Source organism: Lingula anatina, chromosome 3 (assembly GCF_051362555.1).
Source record: "Lingula anatina isolate TDL-2025a chromosome 3, LinAna3.0, whole genome shotgun sequence".
Classification (NCBI taxonomy): Eukaryota; Metazoa; Brachiopoda; class Lingulata; order Lingulida; family Lingulidae; genus Lingula; species Lingula anatina.
Window position 1 is genome coordinate 9,253,828 of NC_141769.1, and position 25,061 is coordinate 9,278,888.

At 36.7% G+C, this 25,061-nt stretch overlaps 3 protein-coding genes across 5 annotated transcripts in view; 2 read left to right on the plus strand and 1 right to left on the minus strand.

Annotated features, from left to right (window-relative positions):
- LOC106158099 (protein WWC2) overlaps positions 1-9,973 on the plus strand; it is a 43,265-nt gene extending 33,292 nt beyond the window's left edge. For 2 of the 3 annotated variants that reach the window (XM_013533967.2, XM_013533969.2), the window contains 12 exons: positions 584-673; positions 1,021-1,866; positions 3,001-3,066; positions 3,289-3,378; positions 3,742-3,925; positions 4,585-4,847; positions 5,076-5,292; positions 5,725-6,051; positions 6,248-6,527; positions 6,730-6,803; positions 7,104-7,228; positions 7,498-9,973. In XM_013533967.2, the coding sequence (XP_013389421.2) occupies positions 584-673; positions 1,021-1,866; positions 3,001-3,066; positions 3,289-3,378; positions 3,742-3,925; positions 4,585-4,847; positions 5,076-5,292; positions 5,725-6,051; positions 6,248-6,527; positions 6,730-6,803; positions 7,104-7,228; positions 7,498-7,693 (2,758 nt within the window). In that variant the 3' untranslated portion in view covers positions 7,694-9,973. The remainder of the gene's footprint in view (positions 1-583; positions 674-1,020; positions 1,867-3,000; positions 3,067-3,288; positions 3,379-3,741; positions 3,926-4,584; positions 4,848-5,075; positions 5,293-5,724; positions 6,052-6,247; positions 6,528-6,729; positions 6,804-7,103; positions 7,229-7,497) is intronic. The other variant, XM_013533968.2, reaches the window with a different exon arrangement.
- A 2,866-nt stretch (positions 9,974-12,839) lies between these two features.
- On the plus strand, positions 12,840-17,081 carry LOC106174492 (uncharacterized). The gene is made up of 5 exons (XM_013556073.2): positions 12,840-13,143; positions 13,523-14,212; positions 14,402-14,989; positions 15,947-16,135; positions 16,467-17,081. Exons 1-5 carry the CDS (start codon positions 13,083-13,085, stop codon positions 16,775-16,777), a joined length of 1,839 nt encoding a protein of 612 aa, XP_013411527.2. The 5' UTR covers positions 12,840-13,082; the 3' UTR covers positions 16,778-17,081.
- Positions 17,082-17,216: 135 nt separating this feature from the next.
- Positions 17,217-24,949, minus strand: LOC106174490 (mitochondrial disaggregase). Its single transcript, XM_013556072.2, has 16 exons — positions 24,624-24,949; positions 24,227-24,281; positions 23,995-24,081; positions 23,691-23,794; positions 23,284-23,412; positions 22,813-22,910; positions 22,462-22,576; positions 22,133-22,210; positions 21,807-21,862; positions 21,508-21,552; positions 21,035-21,196; positions 20,576-20,732; positions 19,531-19,601; positions 19,199-19,318; positions 18,714-18,818; positions 17,217-18,255 (listed from the first exon to the last, which is right to left on the minus strand). Exons 1-16 carry the CDS (start codon positions 24,910-24,912, stop codon positions 18,037-18,039), a joined length of 1,890 nt encoding a protein of 629 aa, XP_013411526.2. The 5' UTR covers positions 24,913-24,949; the 3' UTR covers positions 17,217-18,036.
- Between the last annotated feature and the right edge of the window lie 112 nt (positions 24,950-25,061).

Sequence of the window (25,061 nt, forward strand, 5' to 3'; positions counted from 1 at the left end):
AAAAAAACTTATTTATTTATTTTTCTGAATGCCTGCATTGATCTGCACTGTTATTTCACCCCAGACTCTGTCTTACTCCATTTCAAATTCTTCGGAAGGTTAAGCATCTTTTATGCTCTACTTTATTACACCCACATCAACCATGCATGGGTTTTATTGCCCTGAGAAACAATGGCACATTAATTCCTCCTGTGTGAAAGAAGCAGCATAAACAACCAAGTGTCTGAAACATTCATTACAACATTGAAATATATACACATTCCTCCTACTGCAGTAGATTTCCTTACTGTGCACTTTGCATGGACATGTGGACAGAATATTTATACTTTTAGCTGCCATAAAAATTAGAATGTGTGACATGCTTTAATGTTCAGTGATTTCAATTGAGTTGAATATAAATTTTAAAAAACTGAACTTTAATAAAGCAATTGAGTTCTCCTTCCTTTGGGGTACTTGTCCATACTGAATTTTGACATCTAAGTATATCTTTACTCTTCATTAAGTGAAGATAGGGATTAAACAGTTCGGTATATAACTGAAACCAGGAACAAAATGAATAATAACCTGTTGTATACTGTTTCAGATTAAAGCTTCAGGAAGAGAAAAATAAAATCATAGACCAGCTTTCAGAGGCTACCCGTATTACAACCTACTTAGAGTCCCAACTTAAAAGGTGAGACATTTTCCTGTTATTTGAACACATTAAAAAAAAATGAGCAAGACTCCATTAGGTGATATTAAATTCGATATTAGTATGTTCTTTCTTTAAAACACTTTGCAATTTAATAATAAAAAAATTGTCATGATTACTTACAAAAAAGTTTTAAAATTTGTAATTTTTATACAAAACGTTTTGCATGAATCTTATGAATTTGTCAAATTTATCCCTTGCTTTCAAGTCTCCACCCAACCCATCTTGGGTTCAGATGAATATGTATGTGATTTAACATATAATCACTAGTAAATACAAGTCAGGCAAATAAGTATGCATACTAATTTCCAATATCATTCCACTTTCAGTATATCACTCAGCACATTGTCCATGTCCTCAGGGTCAAGTCGAGGGTCATTTGGTTCACTGGGGTCATTAGGGTCACTGTCGGCGAGCAGCAAGGGGTCATTAAGTTCTTTGAGTTTCACAGACATTTACGGGGGCCATTCCCCTTGCAACAGTGAGACAAACCTTCAGGATTTACATCGGAGGGTTGAGAAATTACTACAGGGGCATAGCATTTCTCCCATACATGAGATACAGGGTATGACGTCTTCAGCTGAGGATATCAACATTGGAGGGCCCCAGGGGTACATCCCCATACAAGGCATGGCCACAGCAGAGTTTTTACCAATGCAGGGAGTGGCGTCATCTAACGAGGAGATTAACATGGCTGTACCACATGGGTACACGCCAAAATTAACAATAGGGTCACAGCAAAATGTCAGGCAGTCGCCATCGGCTGAGTCGCCATTGTCGTCAATTCCGACGCCACCACCAGTGTCGTCTTTCGATGTTGGACCTCCTCCAAGTTACGAGGAGCATATGAGTAACATGCAGAGGCAGAGGTTAATTCCTCCCTCTAAGACTGGTTCTAATATTGACCAATCAAACTTACTGAGCATACAGCAGAAATCTCAGCAGCAAGGAGGGGGGAGATCTGGTATGGGACCAGTCCCATCGCTGCCTCTTTCTGGACTAGAGTCTGGGAGTGAGGCTGTGAGTGTTCCACCTCTCAGCCCCATCAGTGAGTCCAGTTCCGGGGTGTGTAATACGTGCAACCTGTCTGGCGGGAACACCAGGAGTGTGTCTGCGGCCGTCAGTGACGAGTCTGTCGCTGGAGACAGTGGGGTGTTTGAGGCATCAATTAAAAGGTAAAGATCATACTTGAACTCAACAGTTTGATTTCTGCAAAAAAGTATAGTGGTAGCAGTAGCAGTAAACTGCATTCATTAGATTATGTGCTATTATGTTAAATGTAAGTGATCGTATCAGTTTGGCAGCATCATGAAAATGCAGTCTTGTTGACTAAATTGCATTTTATGGCAGTTCTTTAAAAGTTGCTGTCTTAATGGCGCTCCTCTTAGTCTTAGCAACTACATAGATCTGTCTTAAATCCATGACTCATAGGCAAGCTTACGTATCTCAGAGTGCAAATGGAGCCCAAAAGAGAATGTTTATTAGTTAGCTCTGAGCCAGTCTTGCATACAAACAAGATCATATTAACCTTGAAGTCTGTCTGGGTGAAATGATAGTTTACTTTTAGTGTCCCTGAATAAGATCTCTGCTGAGAGCTACAGAGCTTTCAGAACTGGGAGACTAGAGAAATAAAGGCTTAGGTTGTTTTTGCAGACAGTCACACTACAAATTTTTTTAATGCTGTAAGTCAGTTTTTAGAAGCATGACTTCAACAGTTGAAAGGAAAAGAAGGGGATGTGTGGAGGACACTTTAATTTCAAATTTCAAATTGTACCCATTGCTAAGAATGACATTGAGCCTTCTAAGTGTATGATTTACCCAATTTTTTCAACATTCCCAGGCAGTATTTTATTTGCCTTTTTTATTATCTTAAACTGTTACATTTAGTATATTTAGGAAAAGCCTTGATCACAGGTAAAGCATAAAAAAGACCAGCAGCCATACATTACTACGTGGACCAGTAGTCTGTTTTCCAATGCTTAGACATTATGTACTATTTAAGGCACCATATATCACTATTATGAGAATGTTATGGCCACTGTTGGGATAATTATGATGGCTAACATTTGTTGTGGTACTAGTAAACACGCAAAGTGATATTGCTGTGAAGATAAGGCCAGACTGATAGGAATGCATACTATGATTTACTGTATTATTGTTTTCAAGTGGTATTCAAAAAACTTGTAAGAGGATTTGGGGGGAGAGGGGGAGGGCTAAAAATTCTTGTATTTGTGGTTTACACAATTCCCAGAATGTAAAAGTTGAAGTTAAAAATACCTTAAATTTAATCAAGTTTTTCATCATTTCAGACGTGGTGAATTTGATGATGCTTTTGACCTTGGTCTGGAGTGTGCACAGGTCCAGATTAGGCTTAAGTAAGTACACATGTATGCACACATGCACACACACGCAGGCATTCATGCACGCATACATACTTAGAATGCATAACAGTACAATAATTGTGTAACATATTCTTTATGTACATGGTAATACTCTAAGTGTATTGTAGATATTAAGGAGTAGTGGTTCTGCCCAACGTAAATGTATTGTAAGGTATGGAAAGTGAAATATTTCATGTTATCTATATATATATATAGGTATGAGGCAGTTGAGGGACAGCTCCATATAGGTTTGGAGAAGGCAAGGAACCTGGCAGCCATAGCAGCATTACCTGAGAAAAGTCAAATGTAAGTCATTATAATGATGATGATGATGGTGGTGATGGTGATAAACAGTTCTTTAAAGATCACAGTGGTTGAATTGTGGAGATGCAAATTGCTTTATATTTTTATCACCATCATCAGCACTTTATTGTTGTTGTGGTCGTTATTGATCTTAAATTTATCACTGAGCAAGGAGAGACCTAATAAATGGTGTTTATAAGAAGAGAATTTCACGTCAACACTTTTGCAAAACTCAGAGAATTTTTACTTTCATTTTTTCCAGTTTTTTTAACCCATACAAGTATTTGTTAAATGCTTTTGATTAATGAATTGATTATTCAGTAAGCTAAGATTGTGCTATTAAAGACACAACTTGCTTTATTTCAGATGTTTAAAGGCAGCTCTTCTTCCTAACTTGACTGCTTCATTTGCCACTCAGTTGTCAAAGGACATCAACAGTCCAAAATTCAATGAAACTTTTAAAGTTGCAATCTCGGAGAGCAAGCTAAGGGCCAAGACGCTGTCTGTTAGTGTGTGCAGTACAACTGAAAGGAAAGACGCGGAAGTCCTGGTGAGTTCTTCGTATTTTTGACACGTTGCCATCAAGAAAATAAGGTGGAAATTTTGTTGGTCTAGCGCCCTTGATTGTATCCAGAGAAATTTGAAAGAAAAGTTTTAAGAGATGCCACACACTACCATCCTAGAGAATCTTTACTCCAAAAAGGCTGTAAAACACCTCTTTTAAAAGTGCACTCACTGTCTTGCATAGAGATTCTGGCATGATGAGTGGGAATTAGATTAGGGAGGAAAATATTGAAAAGTGCCAAAACACACAAACTGTAAAAATAGGGAGCTTCTTTTCACCCCAGGTTTGTGTTTTAGGAAAAAAATACCACAGACTTGTCTGACGATAATTTGTGATGACTAACCAGGAAAACTTGTAAGAGTGTACTTCATTGCACATGAACTAGGCTTGATTTGAACTCGTAACATGCAAAGTGGAATTTCTCATACACGAAAGCAACTGATATATACACCATGCTAGATTTTTGGACGTTTGTTTCCAAATAAGGAAATGACAAATTTTTTGGTTTATCGTGCATCTTAACCATATCAAGTATAGTTACATTTCTGCATGCATAACTGACTTTGATCAGATGCCTTATGGAACCACCCATGTAATGTTGACTAAGACTAATGAAAATGCTCTTTTTTTCCCCACAATTCCAGGGCTGTGCCCAGGTGAGCTTGGCAGACTTTGACCCCAAACAGGTCACCACCAGGTGGTACAATGTCCTCAGCTTCAGGTTTATGCATCAAGAGAGCAAGAGGAGCCCATCCAAGAGCAGCAGCAGATCCAGTGGAAATACTGTGGCAGACAGGAACAGTGCAGACAGGGTAGCACAGCTGCTGGAGAAATCCTCTGCAAAATTACAGCAAGCATCTATGAATGATGAGTCTCAGCAGAGCAGTGACAGTGGGAAAGATGGAAGGTATGTGTCTAATTAACTCAAATGATGGTCTTATGAAATAAATATGATTATTTTCCTTATTTTAAAATGAGCTGTAACTTAATGCATAGTGTCTATTGTAGATGGAAGGTGTGATTTGATTAAACTAAAAAATTGCCAGGTAACAAAATGTCTTAAAAATTGACATCAATTTTCACTAATTACCTTACACAGACTATTTTAACCAATTCATTTGCTCTGTGAATCCAGGGTACGTGCCTCGTCCTTGGATGCCTCCCTGTTCAGGGGCCAGATTTCTGCCGTCTCCACAATGAAGGAGGAAAGCTCAGACGAGTCCACCATCATCTCCTCACAGACATCCACCCTGACACGTAACCAGGGTCAGGATGATATGGATCAGATGAAGTTTGAGATCACACCAATGTCATCTGATGACAGTGCCGATGAAGAGGACACAGAAGAGGAGGTATGGTCAAATATTAAAGTTGGGGGGGGGATATGGATGTCTAATGGACTGCATAAAGTTAAGATATGAAAGTTCAAACATTCTGGAACTGTGTAAAGTGTTGTTATGTTAAAAATTGCAATTCCACAACAAAAACCTCATATAAGCAAAAGATAACTTAAATTTTAAATTTTCCTTAGAGGCGAAACTTAAGTTGAATTATGTATAAGCTTCCATCTAGAATAGAACTAGTATAAACTTCATTTTTATCATCATATTTTTAAACAAATGTATGTAAATGTAGTAAAATTTTGGGCCATATGAAAAGATAAAGAGCAGTTTTTACAGGGTATTAACCAAGGAAGACTTTCTGTTACCATTTTTTGCCATTTTATATGGTGAAATTTGGTTCATATAAAAAAAAACATGAATTAATTGGATGGCATATTTCAGAAGAGAGACTCTTTTGTGATCCCGGATGATGTGGACATCTTAGAAAACTACAGTGGTGCTGAGATAACGGAAAGTGAGAGCCAATTTGGGGAAGGAGAGGAGGAGGAAGAAGAGGATGATTTTGTGGAAGATTATGATGCAGATACAATCAAAATGGAGGATAAAGAGACCAATACGGAGGGCAATTACAAACTGAAGAACCGCGTCGGAGAGAACAAGCGTCGCTCACATGCAGAGACAATGCGATCCAGGAACAGCTGTATACGCAGATCGCAGACTTTCTCACCAGCTGGCGGCCATGTTAATGCCAATTCCTACATATGCAAGGTAAGGATTTTCTTCAGTTTGTGGCTAAGAACCAAGTCATTGTCTCTTAATCCTTGATTTTAATGTTTAAAGGCAATGGAAGTGAAGCATCATTATCAGTTTTATTTCTACAACATAAGTACTTTGACATTGGAAAACATGATAAGCATTTCATTTTCAACTCCACATAACAAATGTGATTGTGGTATTATTGCAGCTCAACCGTAGTGACTCTGACAGCTCCATGCCTCTGTATAAGAGGGCACCTTTCCAACGCAACACCTTGGAGAGGAGAAGCCTTCGATGGAAAAAATTGCCTGGTGTGAACAGCTCTGCGGCAACCAAACTGAGGCCATCACCAGAACGAGGCAGCATGAGAACATCAATCGACCTTGAACTTGACCTCCAGGCCTCAAAGACAAAATTTATTCACCTACAGGATGAGATAAATCGTCTTCGTGATTTAAAGAAGGTGATGGAAGAGGCAAAAGCTAGAGGTAAATAAAAGAAAAAAATGCCAGTAGCAGAATAGCCTGCCTAGTGAATAGAACAATGTTATCATAGTCATGATCATAGTTGCCATCTATTGCAGAGACTATAAGTTCAGAAATGGCTTAAAAGAAAGTGGTAAATATATAACCTGAGCTGGATTTCCAGTAGTCTTCATCAACTCTACATGTCATATTCTTTTTATCTCAGGTGAAAGTGAGCTGCCTAGCTGGTTTACAGACAGTGAACAGATGCAGCAACTTTTACAGGAGGCAGACAACCTGGTTAGTACAGTTTCAACTCCAGAAGAAAAGAAGCTGTTAACTTTCTGAGGCTGGAGCCTGACATAGAGCACCAAAAGTTATTATTTCAAAAAAAAAAAATCCCACAAAGCTTTTAAAACAGAAAAACGAATTTCTGTTAGTAACCAGTTTCTTAGATGATAAAAAACACCTTCTACATTCAATTATGAGCATTATAGGAAAAAGATGTAATTATTCATTACCATAAATAAATAGATGTAAAAAGTATAATGGTATATTTTAAGGCCTTTGTCACTTATGTTGTTTGTATTTGTCTTGCAGTTGAACAGGCCCCAGGGTAGCTATATCTCCCGTCAGGACCAGAAGGCGGAGAGACTGATGAGGAAGATCACCAAAGAGGCTCACAAGTTACGAACACAGGAGGCTCCAGATGTCTTGTCTTTCAAGTAAGTACCATGATAATTGAGTTTTATGTTATGACAAAGAAAATGAATGCATTTTGAACTGTTAGTTTATGTCCGGATATCTTTCCTCTCTTATCCTTGCTTGATTGGTCATGAAATATTTATTTCTATAATTCTAGTTATTTTCACAAGTATGTAAAACTTAAAAGGAAAATATTTTGTTTGAATATATTATATAGGATGGCTCTGTTTCAGGAAATTTTTATCGCACTGCAACAATTGATTATATCTCAAAATTATTTACATTTTAGAGAAAAAATGGCCTTCTTCACCACAGTGAACATGAAAGTGCCAGCTATCCCACCAGAAGACCTCGATCTTATTGGGAAGACACCCGCTGCAAAGTCCGTAAAAGAAGATGAAATGAATAAAACTGCTGCAGCTATTGCTGCTGTTGCCATTGAAGAAGCCAAGCAGGGACTGAAGCAGGAAGTGAAAAACAAGTGAACAGATGAATGATATGTGACAGTAACATCAAGTGAATGAATCGTATCTAATGTGACAGAAGCAGTGCCAGAACTCTACTTTTCTGCAGTCGAGAAGAAAATGGAGTTTATCAATAAGGCATATGCATTGTCTGTAAGCAGATATGTTACACTGAAACTGCCAAAGGAAACTGAGATGCTGAGTGACCTCATAACAGATAAATCAGTATTGTCCTCTCAGCTTAAGGAACTGTAAGAACATCCCAAAAGAGAGCGAAAAGTTGTGTTTCTCTCTGTATACAACTAGACACAAGATTAGCAGTCAAAATTGAGGAACAACAAAATTCTGGAGACCAGAATAACTGTAGAACATGAAAGGATTTACAGCAAAGAGGATGGAGAAGGCATTTATGTCCCATCAAATAAACTCGACAAAACTGCTTTGATTCAAGAGAGCTGTATGTGGCTCAAGAGGCTGAAGTTGAGAAGTCGAGTTGCTCACAAGTGTTCACAGGGCTGCCGCCACCTTCAGACTTGTATTCTTTTTGTTCAGTCCAAAAAGAGTTCAGATTCTCTGCAATACGAGATTTATACCAACTGATATTACATGGGCACTGCCTGGGCACATTCTCGGGTCTTCCTTATTGAGGAAGGAGGCCCTTTCCACTACCAGCAGGTAGTTTGGAATGAAGTGGTCGGAGTGTGAATGTTGTGTAGATTTTAATAGATTTTGTATTGAGGATTGGTTTTAGATAAGCTAGAACTATGCAAACCCCCCTGTGTTCAAGTCCCATTTTCTTACAATAAATGGGCAAAAAATGTAGCCCTCATTGTAACCTTGTGAGATGCATGTTGCCATAACTGGTTTTATATGTGTAAGTGCAACAAATTTTTGTAATATCAGAATGTATTGACTATTTCCTAGCCTCAAAATGTTTAACATAGCTAAATGTTTGGATTGTAAGATGTTTTGCAGGATACAGTGAGTAAGAGCAATTTATAAAAAATTAATTCCAGTTTGGCACTCTTCGGAATGTTACTGATGCATTTAGAGCAATCTAAAAAAAAATTAAGGAGGTAGTGCCTTTAAAGAAACCCCCCTCATGGATTTGATAAGTTTTTTAATGGTAATTAAGTATAAGGGTCCTATGATAAATGACCTGGGGTGGGTGAGTCAAAGTGTAGTTAAAGATAATTGTAGTTTAAAATGTATTACCTGTTTTAGAATTGATCACAGGCATAAGACATGTTTTACAGATTTTATTTAATTAATTTTGGGGGGTCAAGGTTTTCATTGCCCTTTTGTTTTTATTTATTTATTTTTATCTTTGAAAGTTTACAGAATTAGCTGGGTTAACATAAAAAGACCTTTTAAATTAAGTAAAATATTCATTACAAAAGTGTTTTAAGGGTTGGTAGGGTGGCATTAGACTTAATTAACATACTGTTTGTCAAGTAACTATTTATATGTGTACAAAAGAAAAAAATGAAAAAAAAAAACGAGAGCACTTCATCGAAGTAGTAGCTGAATAATGAAATAACGGTTTAGGGCAAGAACCCTATCACAGCTTGTTATGGTATCCTATGTGTGATCATGTCTACAATTTTGATTATTATTATTATTATTATTTGTTAAATAGTGTACAAATGTTGTAAAGCTACTCCCTGTGTATATATTTGTATGTGAATATTCACAGTTGTCATGGAAACCAACCTCTTCATACGAAAGTGTTTCTTATGATCGACCCAACGGAACGTTCCTATCACTCAAAGGTATTATTATATTATTTGTTAAATGTAAATGTTTACAGGTGTCTTTTAAATGAAAAATAGCTTTTAAAAACTGTTAAAAATTGTAATGAGACACCTAAATTAGTTTTAATCCTTGTCATAATATATATAAGTATCGGCAGCCAGCCATTCCCATTTCATCATTTTTATTCATGTTTGATTGAGGAGTGAAACGCAAAAAGGATGAGTGGTGGTTAAATTTTTGTTAGTGTCATCGTTCTCTCAGTAAGTTCAAGAATATACTCATGGACGGTTAGATCCCCGCTATTACAGCCTGTACCGCAAGTTGGGTAGCTGTAGACTTTGTGTATAATTTCCCGTCCTCAATATACACGCCACCAGTGCCGCTGCCTCGCCTTTTTGTCGCCCCCCCCCCCTCCTTACGTACGGCATGGTTTGTGCATACACCACCACTCCTTATTACATCTACTACGTGTACCTTCTGTAGAAGATTGACAGAATCGAACTGGAACATTTATATTTTGCATAAAATAAAAACATTGAAAATATATTTATTTTACGTTTGTTGTTGTTGCTGCTTGCTGAGTCTCTCTCTCTCTCTCTCTCTCTCTCTCTCTCTCTCTCTCTCTCTCTCTCTCTCTCTCGTGTTGATGCATATATAAAACGGGTTGCAAACTCACCTAGGTGTTAATTCTATTAACTTCGTGTTGTATGATAACTCTGTTAAAAGCTCGATAAATCATCTTACATCCAGTAACGTTTTTATTCACTTACAGGTTACATCATATAGAAAAGTACACCACTTAATGGATAATAGCTTCTGTGAAACGCGCCATCACAAATGTAGATATTATTGATTTTCTTATCCTCTTAGATTAAAAGGTTAGATACGTAAGAGTGGTTTTAACGTGAGTTTGGTATATACGACTATCTTTAGACTTGCATTTGGTCATAAAATCAAAAAGGTAGAATACCGGTCAAAGTTGTGTCATAGCAAAACACAGTAGGGCCAAATAACTAATATGCATTGTTATTCTCCGTTTTTCCTGGTCATTAGTCTAAAGGGTTAGATTCCATGACATATTTTACAACAATGTTATACATAATTAAATCAAGAGAAAATTACTTCAATACTTCCCACGCTATTAGTTTAAATAATTAATTCAAAACAAGTGAAATTGCTGTAATGATCATTTGGTTCTAGTCATTAGTTTAGAACATTCAACTTGTTTTCAAAGTATTGTATATTTTGTCAGACGAAAGCATTCCGTACGCTGGCCTAAACACACGAAGCTATAGAATTCGATATTCATTATTTTGGTTTTGTTTCGAGACACGAAAATTCATCATTCTTTAGGTTTCAGTATCAAATGTATTGTTATGTTCTAAAATATATTGTTATGTTCTAAACCGTATAATCCATCACTCTACCATAACATGCAATGAGTAACACTCATCGATTGGGCAGCTAAGTACCAGTAGCGCACTGAAAGATTTTGACCAGGTCTAAAATTTTTAACCACGGTATAGTACTTTTTATGAAAGGTCTTAGATGAGTTCGTGGCATAAGGTCAATGAAAAATTGGATAATGTAGGCAAAATGTAAATGTGAATATTCCCAATGGCATAGGCAGCTTTAAAACAACTTCCAGAGTGGCCGAACTGAGTTCAAACTCTGTGTTGTGACTATTTCATTTTCATGTTTCTTTCTCGATCATCACACTTGACCAGTTGGGACCGAAAACATTCGTTTGAAAACCTTTTTTTTAATTGTTGAGATCCCTTTAAATATGACCAACATTCAAACTTATATATAAATGAAATTAAGATCTTGTTAGAATGTCTCAGACACAAAGGCATTGATAAATAGGAAGCATCATCCCTTTCAAGATTGTAGAAAAATATTTTCCCGTACCTGGAAGGGGGGGGGGGTAATTGGAACTCGCTTTACAATTTTTGAATTACAACCCATGTACACTTGTAGTAGGATAAACCTTCAAGATTTAAATACAAAGCACAAAATTTTAAATACAAAATTCAGCAAATAACAGTCAAATATTAATAGAGCTAGGAGATCCGGGCCCCTATCTTGGAAAATGTTCTTGTCATGACCCAAAATAATCGATGAAATAAACATCGGACTACGATCACGACAGAAAAAAAGGCTACTGGTAGAGGAATTAGAACACAGGGGCAGACAACGAGGCCTATAATGTTATAATTGCAGGCCTATTCATTAATCTTCCTATGCTGACAAAGATCGATGATGCCTATATTGGGTGGGTAGACAAAAAAAGAGAGAACTGAACCATACCAAAATGGATACACTTTTAGTCTCGCTTGAGCAATGTTTTGGCGTTTTAACAAGGTATGCGATGTTTTTAGAAGTTATACAGTGCGTGTTAGAATGGCCAAAAATTAATTTTCCTGGCAGTTTCAGCAATTTTCTCTTTACCACCAAAGTGTACTCTCTGCATTGGCTATAATACGATTTGTAAATCTGTTTGTGTTCTTTATTTTATTTTTTTTTTTTTTTACCGTAACAAATGAAGGTAACCAGATTCTAACTTCATCTCGTGAATGATACAAAAGCTGAAAATTTAAAATTCAAAAATGGGCTCATGGATCGCAATTCTGTGAATGGTCTTGGATGTAGCATACAATACATTGCTGATTAATGGAAAGAGTTGAAATTTCCAGGGAAATCATAATGATTATTATAAACATTTAATGCTCGTTGTGCACCTTCGATCATTGTGTCTGGATCCGCTTAACTGAACACGTCCGTCAATTTAACCAGGAACTAATGGCCTTAATATAAACGAGACTAGAAACTGATGTCGTGAATCGGTCACTATTTCCGTAACCAAAGTTATCAAACAAACTGCTGTGCTCAGCAACCTTTGTTTAAGAAACTTTTGTAATGCTTTAACTACAAAATAATAGTAATAATGATAATTTTATATACAGGTGAAAATAAATCTGAAAATAATACGGAGTGCAAGGTGCTTGAATTCTTGATTCGCTTTGTGGCCAGCAATTCGTTTTTATAGTTTTTATTGGTGCAACCTAATTCCGAAATTGGGCCAAGTTGATTTATTTTCACTAAACTTGAATGTACAATCTAGTGAACAGAGTTAAATTGTCATCAAATAAATAAATGAATAAATAAATAAATAAATAAATAAATAAATAAATAAATAAATAAATAAATAAATAAAAAGACAAGACTCCATGACATTTCATACGTTTTTGCATTTTTCACAATAGAAGAAAACTGAATTTTTTTCTCGGAATATAATGAATACAAACCTTGGTGATTAACATCATGCAAGCACTTAATGAAACGACAGATCGCATGACGGAATGATCAACAACCATAATTCGTTTTATTCGTGTTGAAAGGAAGGCGCTTGGTGTACAGAACGCTGACAGAAAACAACGTTAGGATGATTAATTCAACGTGCATTTTATGATCTCAGAGACTTGGAGGGAAAGATAACAAATTGGAAGCACGACAACTGAGTACAGAACGCCGAGTGATTAACAAGCATTGTACGTGCACGCCGAGCCAGTTCGATGATTCGGGGCCATAGTTTTCCATGGCAAGTCTGGGGTTCTCAATAGAGTGAATAGACAGAGGGCAACGTCTTGGGATCATGATCCTACATTTACTCATCATTTGCTTTTGTCTTGAGCGATGCCACACTTTAAATGAAGGTGAGACAAAACACTGGAACAAACGTCAAATGGTGAAGTTGATATTTTAATTGCCCTTCTCTGTTTGAGCCATGTTTGACTACGATTCAAGGATTGGCTTGAATATGAAGGCAAACCCAGGCTAAATTCCGTATTAGTTATATTGTGCTTTTAGTGACCAAAGACAAACAGCACTTTGAATTCATTATAAGTTTTAAAATAACAGTCGTTTTTACTGAAGCAATAGTCGGACTGAATAATTCCATACACATCAATTCTTTCAAGTTTGGCGACATATGTTAAGTAAACCGAAAATTGAGTATATGAGAATATGAAATACAAATTAAATAGCATATCGTGGAAGCATATCACTTATGAAAATGTCTGATGGTAATTTCAGGTTCCACGCCAATGCCTCTTGGATTTTGGCCGCTTGATTCCGCTTTCCAAACGAAGGACATTTCAGGTTACGAGAATCACGGAATAACGGCCTGTGAGACCAACGGTTCAATCCCACCGGGTTTTACTCAAAATCCCTTATTTATCACGTCATCTTGCTATGTCCAGATTCCCAATAATGGACAGTTAACCATTAACGGTTCATTTACGTTCCTTTTCATCATGCGGGCGGGCGACCCGGGAGCCGCATCTTCCCTTTTAACCTATACAAACGAACCTGGAAGCAAGGATGGTTTCTTTATTACTAAATCCAGCAATTATTATTTGGTATATTTCAATGGGTACAAAATGGCTGAAATTTTTATAACGAGTATCAGTATCACCGATATGCAATGGCTGGCGTTTGCCGTAACCTATAATAGTTCAACCGGATATTTGAAATTAAAAACTCTGTATCTGGAGACTTCTGAAACGTTAGGCAACTGGACGGACACATATATTTTAAATGTGGGCTCCAGAAGGCCAGCGACGAACTATCCATATTTGTGGATAGGTGGTGAATTCAACAGTGTTTCCTTATACCCTCTGCCTCCATTCGTCGGGGATTTTACATGCCTCCAAGTGTATAATTACGAACTAACAGAAATTGAACTGGTCACTGCTTTGAGCTATTGTTATGACGCTAGTAATGGTATAGTTGAATCTCTCTCTCTCTCTCTCTCTCTCTCTCTCTCTCTCACACACACACACACAAAACAATTTTTAAAGCGATCATTTTTTCATTTTGTTCATTCATGTTTGTAATTCCACATTCAGTACAAAAACACACACGTGCACATAAACGTGTATTTGTGTGTAATCTTTTTTTTTATTTCTGTAGTCACCTTTCCAAATGGTAATGAAGACCATACAGGTCTTTCAAGTGATACAGTGACTGTGGAAACAATTGTTACAGACACAAATGTGATTGCAACGGAATCATATTATGAAACAACAGTGACGCTCACAAGCCTGGCTACCTCTACGATGGTTTCAGGCTCTTTTACTGAAACCACTGAGGTATTGTTGACATTGTCATCTTCATCAAAAACGCCGTTTCACAATTCCGCCGAAACACAAGCTTCAACTTGGATAGAAGCCACATCTGGAACTGAAACGTCAACTAGAACAGAGAGTGGAGCAGAAATAGAAACTACAAACGCTATTAGCTCCCCTTCTTCCGCACCAACACCTGAAACACCCAACACTTCGGATTCACCGGTCGTGACAGCGACTTATGAAGCTCTGTGCGTGGTGGTCCCAGTTGTGGGGAACGCAACAGCAGCTGGGACCTCTCCGATTTCTCCTTATATCGACGTGTCCATCACATACGTGTGCGACGACGGCCATCGGTTCCCCGGTGGACAGAGGTCAGCCACAACACGCTGTACTGGTGTCGGCTGGAGGCCCGTTTTGCCCGACTGTGAAGGTGAGCTGATTTCTTTTATCCTAATGTTTTTCTTTTTTCAAATGGGACATCCCCAGAGGAACGGAAACATATACCGTATCACTTACCCGCAAGGTATGGCAAAATAGCCTTATAAATGAAAGCAGTCTTACTTCTAAATATTTTTTTCGTATTTTAGGACCAGTTAGCATGCCTCTGCAAATGTTGATTAGTGAACACTATTCTTATAGATCGTACGTGTAAAGATAATTACTATTAAGTTTATTTTGCACGGTCTGTATCAGTTATCCGCCTAAAATATTACCAGGCTCTCAATTTTCAGCGCATGAAAAAGTGCATGTCCACTCTGAAGTAAATTGTGCTCATCAACTTAGAGTGAACCAAAGTATATTGGTCTTTGGTTTGGGTTGAATTTTTAGTCAGAAGCTGAAAACGCCCACAATATCAATCACACTTTAAAAGTCAAACACCGGGCATGGAAAAATAATGAATCTCATATAGGATCCTACTATTTGTAAATCGGCCACCATTATCCGAAGAGAATACTGCCCGTCGCGGTTATATGAGCATAATATTAAAGGATGAATAAAGACGGAATGCAATCCATCTTTGTAGTGTTTCCACGTTTCCGAACGTGCGTTTTTGCCAAAGCGTTAACTGGCTTTGTCAGACAAAAACAACTTGGCCGAGGAAAAGGGTTTGCGCTTCAAGGAATATCAAACGTGTGCGCCAGTCCGTGAAAAAGACGTCGACAGACGTTGGGAGCTATGGAAAATAACATTTGTAAAAGATACTGCAACATTGCTGTCGTGCATTTTCTTGTTTTTAAGCTTTTGTAAGGATTGTGTCATAGATATAAATTGGTATGGCAAGCTGGCTTTCCTTTTTGATGTCAATTAAATGACATAAACTTCTTTCTCTCGACAGTTTCATCATAATTCTTTGAAATAAAACTTGAAATAAAATATATCATTTTAGTCAGATGCTTGGAACCCAGAAAAATTCAGAATGCAGTCTTAGTCTCAAACTGCACGGATTACATCTACGACTGTCGTCTGCACTACACCTGCGTGAATGGCACGTTTTTCCCAGATGGCGCCACAGAACGCACAGTGCGATGTACAGAAAAAGGAATCTGGAGTGCGCTCCATTTGAGTTCGTGTACAGGTAAATCCTCATACAATAACTTAACACGGGACTTTCTCGACTTTAACAATTTGAACAAGTACATTTAAGCCAAATAACAAACAATTTTAAAATGTACCTTTAGCTCTAATTACGAATAGAAAAAAATATATATGTATAGTAATGTAAATAACTATACCAAAGGAAGATAAAAAGTAACTGTTACAAAAAGTCGTTTTCACTCTTAATTAAAGGCTTTCACTCAACATTTTAATACATTTTTCGCTCACGCACATTAAAATGTCTTAATATTGATTATTTAAAACGAACTACTAGTATACAAATACTGGATAATTGTTCTTTTACCTCCCAGATACTCAAATCGATGCAGTAACCCCCAGACCCCCGGGCTACCGTAAAGTCCCCCTGGAGGCCCCGCTGAGAGTCCTGATACCATGCGGGACATTCGCGATCTTGGTAATATCTTCCATAGTCGGTGGAATATTTCTCAGCGATATTCCAACACTGTACAAGCACTCCAGAATAATTAGGTGGTGGATTCGCCGAAAATGCTGCGGAAAAAAACGAGTGATGCAGCAAGTCCCAGGGTCGCCCCTTGAACCAGGTTCAAGATCTGGGCATAACCCAACACGAGCTTTACAGCAGAAGAATTTGCCGGACTAGAGGTATCCAACCATTAGAGAATACAAAGCCAGTTTAAGATGGTCTGCATGTGATCTTATTTTCATTTCAGCCAAAGGGTATTACTATAGCTTGAGCACGTGTGGTCATGTGGTCAAGACCGATACAGGCAAGTCCGAAATGCGTTACTGGAAAAACAGTACCCGCAAGAAATCGCAAAACTATACGGAACAAGAGTGCACGATCACAAGCTCTTATAGTACCTGCAGTGGAGTTGAACTCTCGAGCCGAAAGCACGAGTAGAAAAATAACTCTGAAATATTGTCTCTATCACACACGTTCACGGGGTTTAGAAACATTTAATAGTTCTCGATAGTATTAAGTACACCGCCTAAAACGCACATAAAGAACAGCTCCCGTAGTCACAGGCATGTCAACATGCTGACAACAGGACAAATGAAAAATACGATTCAGAAAAATGTTCTAAAAAACACCATATCGATATTTATTTATCATGATGATCAATGAAAAAGGCCCACTCAAATCACACTGCGCACTGTAGAAATTATATTATATTATATTACATTTACATTATATTATACAGTAATCTAGTAACATCCATTGGGCTTGTGTAGGCTGAAATCTAAACTTCCTCTTTTCTAAGTAAATGACATCAATAACAAATGGCAAATGCACCCAAACAAAGGGAACTAGACATGGATACAACTGTGACCACCCGTAGTTTCATAGTTTACTGAAAACTCATTTCATTTCAGCCATCAGCAAGCACCTGCCATTTCCAATCACAGTGAAACCCAGGGTGCTTCACAATTTTTTTCCAGAAAACCTCAAAGTAAGAAAGAGGATAAACACAATTGTTCATATATTCTTGCTCCTAGGATAGAAATTTGTGTTTGGCAAGTCATACAATCAGAATTCCCAAATTCTCAGGATTGGTGTTCTTGTGATTAGACTTCTCTACGTCAGCATATCCTTGTGGCCACTGATACCGTGATAAGATGAACTTCAGGGTAACCCTTGTCATCCACTGTGTTACTCAAATAAATACACACATCAACTTTGTGTTCACGCATGGCAAATGTTGCTATTGGTATTTTATAGAGCCCAGTATCTACATAATTTTACAGGCAGGAAAGTTAAAGCTGTGGTAGCTGATTCAAATGTTTTGCCCTCTGACTTGTATTTCGATGCAGTATAACAGCTTTCCACAAAGAGTTGCGCACTAACCTTGCATCAGGACAGCGCCACATTTCCCTAGTGTAAACACGTGAATTTCACCCCTATGTGAACTGGCTTCCTAGATTTTCAAGTGGTATATCTACATAGTTCTTTTTGTCCCTTCTTATTTGAAGTTTGATGCTAGGTTTAGTATTTTCTGACTCGGTATTGTCAGCCAGCTGGTCCTTTGGATTGTTAACTACAAGTTTTAAAGCAGCACCTTTGTGGAACAATTCCCGCTCATGTGCTAAAGCTAACTGCGACACAACTCTCTTCTCAACCTGCAGAAGATAATGGGAGTATTTATAAAGTGTGTTTATAATATATGCTGTCATTATTTGTTAAAGCACAACACAAAGAGAAATATATATATATCCGTATAAATGTTTACAGGGTAATGTATTACCGATGTTGTATATTTTAATACATCTATTGCATAAATAAATTTTTATCTCTTGTCTCTTATGTAGTTAACCTCAATAATACTTAGTGTAAAGATTTTTTTAATAATATCCTCTTTTGTCTTTATTATATAATTTTTTCATATTTTCATCAAATAAAATTCTAATTAAGTGTATAATAAATAAATATATTAGATAAGTATGTGTTTATAATACAGTTTATGCATTTGCAGGAAGTGCATATCATCAACATTAGCCAGCAGTGACAACAGAAGTAATGATAATAGTTCTAGAGTGTATTTAGTAACTGTAATCCGTGAAAATGATCACAACTGTACCTCATGTTTAATAGACCTTGCCCCATAGTGGACATCATAACCATCTGCCAAAACATCCACTACCTGTCTGTCCCAGCTCAGTTCTATATCATGGTTCTTCTTTGCCTGTGGTCAAACAGAAATTCTGTTAGAATTGTGATGCCACAAAACAGAAAAGAACAGCAACAATAAGTTGATGCCACTCTGTTAGGTTTCAATTATTTCATTATCATGTCAATGTTATTCAAGAGACTTTTAAGATTGATCTATTTAACTAATGTTACATTTTCTTCGTTTTCTTTACTTCAAAGAAACTTTAATAATTTTAAATATTAGTATTATTTAAAATTCTGAATAAAGTAAATCCACAAGTGACTTTAAACAATTTGTTCTGCTGTAAATTTGTATCATGAAACCTACATTTTAAAAAATAAAATAAAATAAATGCAAAATACTTATGATAAATGTATTTAATAAAACTTTTAAAGCCTTAAAAAGACAGATACTTTAGCTGCCCAGTACTCCAGCTCCCAGACCACCAGTTTACTCAGCTCTTGTCTTGAAAAAGGAAGGAAATACACCATCTCATTGATTCGGCCAAGGAACTCATCCCGACCAAAATGTCTCTGGAAAGTTATATAAGATTGTTCCAAATGCTATGCTTATCAGAAGAAAAAAAGCAAAAATGCGTCTTTTAAAGCATGACTTCATAAAAGTGCACACAAATACTTCAAATTGCTGAAAAAATAATTTCTAATTTTGCATTTAGTGAATCAACTGCAAAACTTCTTTGATATTTAATAAACAAATTAAACATTTAAGCAACAGGAATAAATACCTTTAGTATTGGTTGTACAACTCTCTCTTTGAATTCTTTGGAGATTGTTATTTGGCCTTCATTTAATTCATCTGAAAATTGCAAAATATAGGACATGCTATAGTTTTATGATGATCAAATTGAAATTTACCCTTCACTAAGATCAATTATTAACCCTTTGTGTAATCTAACATGTAATATTATCTGAGTCGACAGGACCTACAAAGTCAATGCATATGCATAAGGGTGGCAACTTGAGTTCCCCATCATTGCCATAACAGATTAAAACACTGTAATACACACTTTGTCAAGATGACTGAATATGTTCATAAATTTTGATCCAACTTGAACAGGGGCGTAACCAGGCATACGCACGGATGCACTGTGCATACAATTTTTTGAGCCAACCATGATATTATTCTCCATAAATTCAGTGTATTTTTCACGGAATATAATCGTACCTGGGAATTTTCAAAATCTGTGCGTACAATTTTAAATGGTCTGGTTACGCCCCTGTTGAATGTTCATACTTAGGACCATTAAACAAAATGGGTCCAAGACCGCATTCTCAACGAATTGAGCCAGGCTTTACCAATCCTGAGACTAAAAATGGCGGACGTACATGAAAGAAAAACCGCCTAATCTTTTAATAGTCTCTCCGCCTCTCACACGCCTCCCCACACGTCGTCCCTGCGGGGTACAGTAATTAAAGCTCGGCTCCGTTCGCCATGCGGAAGCTACCTGAGAAATATTAATAATATCACCAGAGATATTCATGGAGATATTCATGTTCGGAGCCGAGATTTAATTACTGTACCCCGCAGGGACGACGTGTGGGGAGGCGTGTGAGAGGCGGAGAGACTGTTAAAAGATTAGGCGGTTTTTCTTTCATGTACGTCCGCCATTTTTAGTCTCAGGATTTGTAAGTCCTGGCTCAATTCGTTGAGAATGCGGTCCAAGATTTATACTTTACTCTCAGCACACATTCTCTCTCTCTCTCTCTCTCTCTCTCTCTCTCTCTCTCTCTCTCACAGTATATGTCCATTGAAGTTAATGCATTTAGTACCTATCTTCCCTGCATCTCTTTTCTTGGTGTATTCCCTGGCCTTCTCCCTCAGCTCCTGGCCGTGCTCCCCTATCTCATCACTGGCCAAGTTGGATGTCATGATGAAGATGGCATCTTTACATTCCACTGTCTTGCCTTTCCCATCTGTCAGTCGGCCCTAATGCAGGGGTATACATAAACATTATGGATTCTCCAACTTTAATTATACAAATTAAATTCATCAAATTTAGCTTGGTATTCAACAAATACTTAAAAGAAAGACACATTCTGTCACCATTTGCAAGCTTTTGTTTATAAATTATCTTAAGTTACTGGGAAATGATATATAAGAATACAAGAAAAAGTAATAAATAAATAAGTTAACAAACAAAAAAAATCAACAAAAAAATGAAATACAATTTACTTCAGTTAGTGAATCAAAACATAGTTTTTGACTGCTGACTTGTATCTTCCTGTTACCTCGTCAAAGAGCTGTAACATGATGGTCAGTATATCTGGATGAGCCTTGTCCACTTCATCAAACAACACCACAGCATTAGGACATTCCTTTAGCTTCTTGGTCAACTGTCCCCCTTCATCATGGCCTATATATCCTGGAGGAGAGCCAATGAATTTGGCAACCTAAAGACAAGCAAAAAAAGCCGATTCTGTATGTGATATGTTTCATTGGGGAAACGATTCTTAGAGCAACTTGTACCATAATAACACTTCTCCCCCTTTCCTCATTTTAAAAGAATCATTAAGAATAACTCTAACCTCCCCCCCCCCTCTCTGTTACCCATTGGAAACAGTATACAGTTTAACTGAAAATGAAAATGCAATGCCAGATGTATGAATTCACATTTCAGAAGGGACACAGTAAGCTGAACTTCTTTCATAATATCATTTTTCAAAAAGTCACTAATTACATGTTGACAAAACTTATCACCTACCTCATGCTTTTGTTGATACTCAGACATGTCTAACCTGATAAAACCCTGTAATATAAATTTATATCCGTAAGCTGGTTTGATTTGTATGATCTTTTTTGGCAAAATTCCTCTATATTTGTTATAAACATTTATGGAACATCCAGGAGTAGGAAGACAAAGGTTAATAGAAAACTACAAATATGAGTGTATATATATATTTGGTAAAACACGCCAACAAATGTTTGCATCTTTAATACTCTTATATTTCACACACACACAGGAAGATATGCTGTACAGTACAAATCTTGTGTAAAGCAAACCTTTCTGTAATCCTTGTGAAGATAGCGTGCCACCTGTTTGGCCAGCTCTGTCTTGCCTAAAATATACATCATATTAATATGTCAATGTAGGCAAAGAACATAAAAAATGACAGCAAGATATACAATTAAAACTCAAGAGAAACAACACAGTTTCATTTCTAATATGAATCAGAGGTTAAAATTTCACAACATCTACCAGTACAGTTTCACAGTTGCAGCAAAACATTTCTATTGAAAAGTTCCAGGTCTAGCAAGAGCTTGGAAACTAAATTTTACTGTCAGGTGAATTTTCATACAAATGGACACAAGTATATTTAGATGTTTACCTATTCCTGATGATCCTAGGAATAACAACACCAAAGGATGCTCCTCATCATACCAACCATTCTCCTTCCTTCTTATAGCTAAAACCATGCAAAAAATTCATATAAAATTGCTTATTTATATAGCAGCTGATAATAAGTCAACAAGACCTAAAATAGTGGACATTATCAAAATTTTTTAGCTGTCACATCCGGCACTTACTCCAAACTTAAAGTTAAGATGTTTAAAATTTCTATTTATTTTAAACCATGTATGAAGGATATTCATACACCTTGTATTATCAACAATATTCTGTTTTTTTTTCATAAAAATGTATTACTCCTGATTTTACCTGCAGAAACAGCAGTAATGGCACCCTCTTGTCCAACTAAATGTTCTCTCAGCCTTTGTTCAAGAGGGTAGCGTTTTCTCTGCTCCAACTCCTTCTTTTTTACTATTACTGCATACTAGGACAAGTGAAAATTAAAAAGAATGAAATATTGATGAAAAATAATGATTTACTGAAAAATGAAAATATTCCTTACAAATTTTCATAATTTAGACAAACTGACAATGTTTTTCATTCCATCATTTGTCCATACATATTAGAGAGCTTTTACTTTCTGTTACTAATACTTACTATCAATATCATATCTGTCATTATCTATTCTAAACCTTAAGCTTAAAGTCAAGAGCTGCCCACCTGTTTTTCTCCATCCCTAAGTAAAGACTGTATTCTTGTATTCCTAGCATATTCTATAGGTCTGTGTCCCATCTGATTTTCTACGGTTGGGTCAGCACCTAGAAAACATTGCAGGATTTTACTATAATTATTATTATGTATGCCATATAATATGTGTATGCCATATCAGGTCTAACAGCAACAATATTCCCATCACAATTTTAGTACAATTAAATCTTGCAGCACACATTATATAGATTTTTACCTCAAAGTATACTATCAATAAAGCACTTGACATTTCTTATAGTACAAGCATACTTAAGACTTATTGTTGAACATCAAGACTTTTTGGCAGTAAAAAAAACAACATGAATAAAGATATATAGAGACACACATGCTTTACGCTGGTTCAGGTTAAAGAGGGAAACTATTCAACAGAAACAACTGCACTTCAGACAACCAGGCAAAAGCTAGTTTTCAAAGTTTGCTCACCAGCCTGCAGCAGTAGTTCAACAGTCCTTTCATCATCAGCCAGAACTGCATAGTGGAGGCTGGTACAACCACGGAATGAGGCCTTGTTATTCAACCTGTTACTGAACTCATCTTCTCTTTTGGTCAAAACTATTTGGAAAGAAAAGGTAAATGATATTGGTTATACCACTGCATCAAAATGTGTTTATTTATAATATTCATTGCTGCTTCTAAGTGAATATCCCATCTCAACAGAACGGTAACATGAAATACATGGCAGTTTGCAAGAAATAGCATAAAAATAAATAAATAAATAAATAAATAAATAAATAAATAAATAAATAAATAAATAAATAAATAAATAAATAAAACTTAAGAAAAAGTAAAGACATGAACTGTTCAGCTGGGAAGCACATAAGAGTAAATACCTTCTAAAGAATTTATTTTCTTTTCATTGGCAGTCTGGTACACATTGCTGTATTCATCACCAATATTGGGGTCTGCACCAGCATCCAGGAGCAACTTAACACAGCTGGAAAAGATTTCAAATGAAACTTCTTTAAACAGCATTTGTTTTGAAATGTCCAGCAATCTAATAATAAACAAGGCAATGCTTTAATTGAGCTTTTTCAAAAAGTGAGAGCTCATTCAGGCATCAATGTTTTTTTTCTTATTCTTTTAATTTTAAATAATGAATCAGTTATTAATAATACAAAACAGAGCATTACTCACTCTGATTTCCTGTTCATTGCAGCCACCATCAGTGGAGTCCACCCCAGTATGTGCTTAGTGTTCACATCTATCTTCATATCCACAAGGCTGAAGAATTAAGTATTACAGGTGAAGGCCCGTTTAAATACGTTTCAAATACTTAGTCAATTAGCTGATTAAATAACTGCTAGATAACAAGCACTGAATAGGGGTGTAAAGGTTAATTAAATGAAAAATAGACACAAGACCGTACCTTTTTAATTCGGACACATTTCCAATTTTTGCAGCCCTAAATAGCCTTTCTTCTGCTGTAATATAAATTGGCATTTTATAATAACAACATGTCATCTAGAGTCCCTAAAATGATAACTTCTTCAAACACTGAGGCACAAGTGAGAATGTGGACTGTATACTTGTGGCACTCGAAAGTTAATAGTTAAAACGATGACGGTACCAAGAAAATTTCTATCTTTCCTAATGAAAAAATTGTGTGTAGAGGAGGAGACAGTTTTATTGCAAGATGATGCAATAAATTGCAAATACAGTACTCTGTCATTTAAGAAGATAATTGTATGGTTGCGCGAGTATTATATCTTCATTTGACGTTCATTTACTAACAACTGTTAACGATGTGAATACATATGAATTACCATCCTTGTCACCCGATAGACAGAAAGTCAGCCCTCCCGCTATCGCCAAGCGCGCACATATGGAACGCATTTCATTTTCAGTCTTTCCAGAATGATCGGTTCGCAGGTTTAGATTACGAATAGAATTCGTGCATCTCCGGGCGACCTCAAGTCGTGTTACTCTGAGTAAATTTTTTGGTACATTCCTTCTTGGTGTGATTATCCTTTCTGACACAGAAAACGTCCTAAAGAATCGCTGCGTCGGCGAAAAAGCGGACAGTAGTCGGCTGGTTCGCATAACATGCGACATTTCATACTTTTTAAGTCAGTGGGTACTCGTGGATATTGGGTACTTTATAATGTTGCAAAAGCCTAGATAAATGCTAGCTTTACGAAAGAAAGAGGTACATACTATGTATACTGTATCGTCTAAAAGGGTACATTATTACGGTTAATACA

Bases quoted from the DNA above. Each gene is read 5' to 3' on its own strand.
- LOC106174490 (XM_013556072.2), bottom strand. From the start codon at position 24,912: ATGTCGCATGTTATGCGAACCAGCCGACTACTGTCCGCTTTTTCGCCG. The intron at 21,197-21,507 runs GTAGGTGATAAG...GCTTGTCTTTAG, and splicing joins AGTATCAACAAAAGCATGAG to GTTGCCAAATTCATTGGCTC. The intron at 18,819-19,198 runs GTATCTGTCTTT...GTTTGACCACAG, and splicing joins TGGAGTACTGGGCAGCTAAA to GCAAAGAAGAACCATGATAT.
- LOC106174492 (XM_013556073.2), top strand. From the start codon at position 13,083: ATGATCCTACATTTACTCATCATTTGCTTTTGTCTTGAGCGATGCCAC. The intron at 13,144-13,522 runs GTGAGACAAAAC...TGGTAATTTCAG, and splicing joins ATGCCACACTTTAAATGAAG to GTTCCACGCCAATGCCTCTT. The intron at 14,990-15,946 runs GTGAGCTGATTT...ATATCATTTTAG, and splicing joins CGTTTTGCCCGACTGTGAAG to TCAGATGCTTGGAACCCAGA.